Source organism: Salmo salar, unplaced genomic scaffold, assembly GCF_905237065.1.
Source record: "Salmo salar unplaced genomic scaffold, Ssal_v3.1, whole genome shotgun sequence".
Lineage (NCBI taxonomy): Eukaryota > Metazoa > Chordata > Actinopteri > Salmoniformes > Salmonidae > Salmo > Salmo salar.
This window is the reverse complement of record NW_025550467.1, coordinates 1-4963: the sequence shown is the minus strand read 5'-3', so window position 1 is coordinate 4963 and position 4963 is coordinate 1. Positions and strand designations below refer to the sequence as shown.

At 43.4% G+C, this 4963-nt stretch overlaps 1 protein-coding gene across 1 annotated transcript; it reads left to right on the top strand.

The window, feature by feature from the left end:
* The first annotated feature begins 836 nt into the window (after window positions 1-836).
* Window positions 837-4344, top strand: LOC123739473 (uncharacterized). The gene is made up of 3 exons (XM_045713819.1): window positions 837-1316; window positions 1764-1894; window positions 2094-4344. The coding sequence occupies exons 1-3, from the start codon at window positions 1058-1060 to the stop codon at window positions 2898-2900; spliced, it is 1197 nt and encodes a 398-aa protein (XP_045569775.1). The 5' UTR covers window positions 837-1057; the 3' UTR covers window positions 2901-4344.
* The last annotated feature ends 619 nt before the right edge of the window (window positions 4345-4963 follow it).

The window sequence follows — 4963 nt, the reverse complement described above, 5'->3', positions numbered from 1 at the left end:
TACATGGCTTCCTTGAGTGGCGCAGTGGTCTAAGGCACTGCATCGCAGTGCTAGGAGGCGTCACAACAGGCCCGGGTTTGATCCCGGGCTGTATCACAACCAGCCATGATCGGGAGTCCCATAGGAAGGCACACAATTCGTCCTGGTTAGGGGAGGGTTTGGAAGTCATTGTAAATAAGAATATGTTCTTCACTGACTTGCCTAGTTAAATAAAGGTAAAATAAATGAAATAACATTGTATCCTTGCACATTGATCTGGTTCCCTCTGTTATAGCTTCTTTCTTGTATTTTATTCCTCTTGTTACTATTTTTTATAAAAAAGAATAACTACATTGTTAGGAAGGGCTCGTAAGCAAGCATTTCGGCGCATGTGACAGAAAATTTGATTTAGAAGAACGACAGTGTTGCAATAATGGTGGGGATCATGTTCCTGGAGTGCCCTGTAAGGGTGAAGGAGATGGAGGTGTCAAAAGTTACAGGTCAATCAAACTTCCTATGCGACTTAAAGAGGTGAGAAAACAAGTGACGCCCGCCGAAGATATGGATATTGCAGCCAGTCAAAATATACCCTGTGTTAAAAAGGTGGATTTTGAGGCGTTCATTGCCACAGTTATAAACTGTATGGCTCAAGTGTCAAAGAAACTGGACATTGTGGCTGCGGCAGTAACATAGTTTGGACTACTGATAATCTTGAGCCTGTGTAGGGATCAGATCTGTTTAATTTTTAACAGAAAAGTCGTTTTTTTTGGGGTTGGGGGGTGTTTCTATGAATATGTCCTGTTTCCATCCCGCACAGTAGGTGGCGACATGCACACTAAATTGTGTGATAGTGAATATACCATAGAAGAAGTAGTAAATGAAAGTAAGCGTTGACCAAGACATTTTTACGTTAGAGTTTTTGTTGTTATTTATATATTTATTAACACCATGCAATTCAGCATATGACAAATTGAAATGCACAGCATCACATACTTACCCCAGGTAGTCGTTAATTCGCGTTGGAGACGGGGCTTGGTTGATAGATGATATCTAACTAGGTGGTAACGTTAACCTAACAATGGCCAATTGTGTGGTTTTTCACACTCAAATAGCCTCCGTCATGGAGGTGCTGGCGAATGCAGCCGTGGCAGAGATCTGTAAACTCGTAGACGACGACTATGCAGTGTTTCGTCTGGAAATAACTCAAAGACAAAAAGAAAACAGGGCATTGCGCAGGAAACTACAGCTCCTGGAACTAAAGTTGGCACGGGAGCGCGTCCTCGCCATTCGTCCCAGTAGTGTCAAGATCCTCGAGCGATACAGAGGAATGGCAAGAGGTACAGTTTTTAACCACATTGGGTTAAACACTTCGTTAGTTTTTTTATTGTATAAAATAGTTCCCCTGATTACTTAGCTATCTTGCACAAAGCCATCATATTCTTACCAGATTCTTGATGTACTGCATGTCCTATGATTAACTAATTGAAAACAATGATGCAAATCAAATCATGTCACATGCACCGAATACAACAGGCGTAGACTTTACCGTGAACTGCTTACTTATGAGCCCTTTCCCAACAATACAGTTAAAAAGTAAACAGTAGCACATAATAACGAGGCTATATATGCATGGGACATATCAATCGATCTATAAATAGAATATCAAAAAGTTATTTAAAGTGTTACCTTACATCCTTCTAGACAGTGTCAATGGTGTATAATATACCATTTGAGCATTGCCAGTAGCTAACCTAACCACCTCTCCCCCCCATTCACTTTCTCAGGTGAAGGACATCTCACTGGAGGCCACAGGAGCTTTGTGAAGCCAGTGGGACACAATACATGGAGTGATGACCAACCAATCACTGTTGATGAGGGGAATGGAACCTCAACCCAGCATGTTATCATGATAGAGGTTAGTGTAATAGTATTGCATAAAATATTACCATTACTTTGTAAATCAAATGTGGCAGGTTTATTTCAGAAAGGCTCCCCCTCAGCTATTACTTGATTACATTGTCATTTATCTGCCATAGGTGAGCTTGTGAGACTTCCTTACGACATTGTTATCCAATTCAACTAATGTACTGACAATAACCTCCTCTTCTTGTCAGTCTGCAGAGGCTGCAGGTCCTGGGGTCAAGCAGGAGAGGACTAAAGGAGAGGAGCCACAGCACAGCGGAGACATCCAGCCTGGAGCGCCCCCTGTAGCCGCAGAGGACCCCACCTCCGCCCCAGCGCCATCCAGGACCCGACCCAGCATCACGGAGGTCAGTGGAATGCCGAACGCCGTCCTCAAGTCAGAGACAGACACATTAACTGCAACACACAGGCTCTTACACACAGGATCAGACCCAGAGAGACTTTGGCTGGAGCCATTGGGCTGTCCTTCTCCCGGTTCAGAGTACTTACCAGTATTTCACCAGAGCAAGAGGATGGTTCATTCCTGTGGAGACGGTGACACATTAGACACTGGTGTTGATGTTCCGTCTTGTTCTTACGCTACAGAGATGGACCCTGGCAACATATCCTTGGGTTTAGAGACACAGAATGATCAGTCTAGAGGGGACTGGAACCAGAACAGTAGTAGTGTATACTCTGAAGGATCCCTAGATAAGAAAGGGGAGGTTATAGTCATAGATGAATTGAAAGTGGAGGGCGAGTCTCCTCTGACCTTGAATGCAGACGAGACTCACTTAGGGGAAGGACACTCACAAGGCAGAGATTTCTTAGATTACAGGGAAAGCTTAGAGACAAATCCAAATGTCGCGACCCACTCTCCTTTACACACACTCAGGGATCGCGACCCAGTGTCCACGTTGATGAGGCCTTCCGATTCACAGGGCTGCGTCCTTTTTGATCAGGTATTGAACTCAAAGGACCAAAGGGCCAAGGGAAGGGGGAGCAACATTAGGCAATAGTAAAGATAAACGGTTCCTCTGCATGTTCTTTAACAAAGGCTTCAGCTGCCTCCAGAAGGTGGAGATCCACCAGAGGGTCCAAACAGGGGTGAAACCCTTCAGCTGTACCCAGTGTCACATGCGTTTCTCTGAGGCTGGCAATCTGAAAAGGCACCAGAGGGTCCACACAGGGGAGAAACCCTTCAGCTGTACCCAGTGTCATATGCGCTTCTCCCACTCGTCCAGCATGAAGAGGCACCGGAGGGTCCACACAGGGGAGAAATATTAAAGCTGCCCCGAGTGTAAGAAAAGGTTTTCCCATCAGAACTACCTGAAGATGCACCTTCAGGTCCACACGGGGGAAAGGCTGTTCACCTCTACGCAATGTGGGAAGTGAGAGGAGCTACCTCAGGATACACCAGCAGAAAAAACATTTACTAAATAACTTCTGACATTAAGATCAAACCCTGCATTAAAGACAAAGATACATTTTCAGTATTGTCAGCAGAAAAGATCCACAGATGCATTTGGAATGACGAGAGTGTCAGATTTCAGTGTTGAATATTCTTGGGTAGAATATTGCATCCAGACATTGTGTGATATAAGGCATATTTCAGCCTAAAAAGTCTGTTACATATTGTGTAGGCTATATGATGTATATTACTTCCATTCAACTACTTCATTTTTTTCCCAAGACAATTTTAATGAGAACATGATTGCAGTTTAAAGTTTGACTGTTCCCGACAACAAAAAAAAAAAAGTTAGTCGACCGAGAGTCGTCTGTTCTTTCGACAATCGATTGGTAGACATTTTTTACGTGTATTTTTCCATACATAGTGTTTTAATAAAATCAATTGTATGCACTGAGATTGTGTGATGCTTTTGGCCTTGTTTTTTGGCTTGCTCCTCAAGAAATGCTGATGGCCATGACAGAAGCCAAACGTGAGTTGGCTTGGGGGTGTGGTTTGATGCAGGTGTTTGTCCTTGCCACCACCAAAACACTCATCTGTCAGAACCTTGCCCACAGCTGTTTCCCCCCACTCAGTCACACCAAACAAACCTCTTGCAAGTTGAGCTCAATAACTACAGGCTTTGAATAGATCAGCAGCCTGAAGAGTAATACGAGATGAATGTAATTGCTAAATCTATGTAGATATTCTAAACTAAGTGTTTTGATAACTTTCAAATGTAGTCACAGGTCCATGTAGAATAAACAACACTTCACATAATACCTGAAGCAGTGTTCTGCTGATATAACAATTTGAACCTTTCATCTTTTGTTGTTCCCAGCCGATACAAATACTGTGCCTATCTGCATTTTGTCTGGTGGTATTGGGGATACCTTAGCAAACATGTCCAAGTTGCCATACATTTCTGTGTGGTGTCCAATTCACAACAGGAGTTCCCTGATCCTGGTGCAGAATACACAGGGTTTCTCCCTCCACATCTTGTCTGATACCATTTAATTCAATAAAAAAATTAAGTAAAAGTTGTGTCTAGTAAAATGTTATTGCCGAGTGCCAGGTCTCTCTCCATTCAGAGACATCAGTATCAAGCCCGTCTGTCAGTCTGGACTTCATCACATCATCTTGCAAGTCTCCATGTGCTGCCTCCATACATGTTTCTATGAACTAATACATAGTCACTGTTCTATTACCACTGGCCGTTACAAGGATAGATAATATCTGACACACAAACGGGTACTATGTTGAAATTTGAACAAGTCAGACTAAACCTACCTAATTCTGTTCTCCCTATTGACAACCATTGGTGAGCAGGCAAGAGGTGAGGCTGGAGGTGAGGTTTTTTTCTACAGCCCCATTGATGGGCATAGCAGCATAGAGCAGCTCCTGGCCCCTCAAAGGTACTGGTGGGTCACACACACAGAGTTCTGATTACATTATCAATGGTGGTTCTAAATAGCCTGGTCCTGGTGGAACCAACCGGATTGCTTCGTTCACCTTTCTACTTCACTGCAGATATCAAACGTGAAGTGAAAAAGAATGGTACAAAAGGGATCAGGCTGGATCCACCAGGCTAGGTTATGTCCTGGACGTTATATGCAACAAATAATGTCAGTTTAA

Coding starts and splice junctions, on each gene's coding strand:
- LOC123739473 (XM_045713819.1), top strand. CDS start 1,058: ATGGCCAATTGTGTGGTTTTTCACACTCAAATAGCCTCCGTCATGGAG. Junction 1,317..1,763: donor ATACAGAGGAATGGCAAGAG/GTACAGTTTTTA, acceptor TCACTTTCTCAG/GTGAAGGACATCTCACTGGA. Junction 1,895..2,093: donor AGCATGTTATCATGATAGAG/GTTAGTGTAATA, acceptor TCTTCTTGTCAG/TCTGCAGAGGCTGCAGGTCC.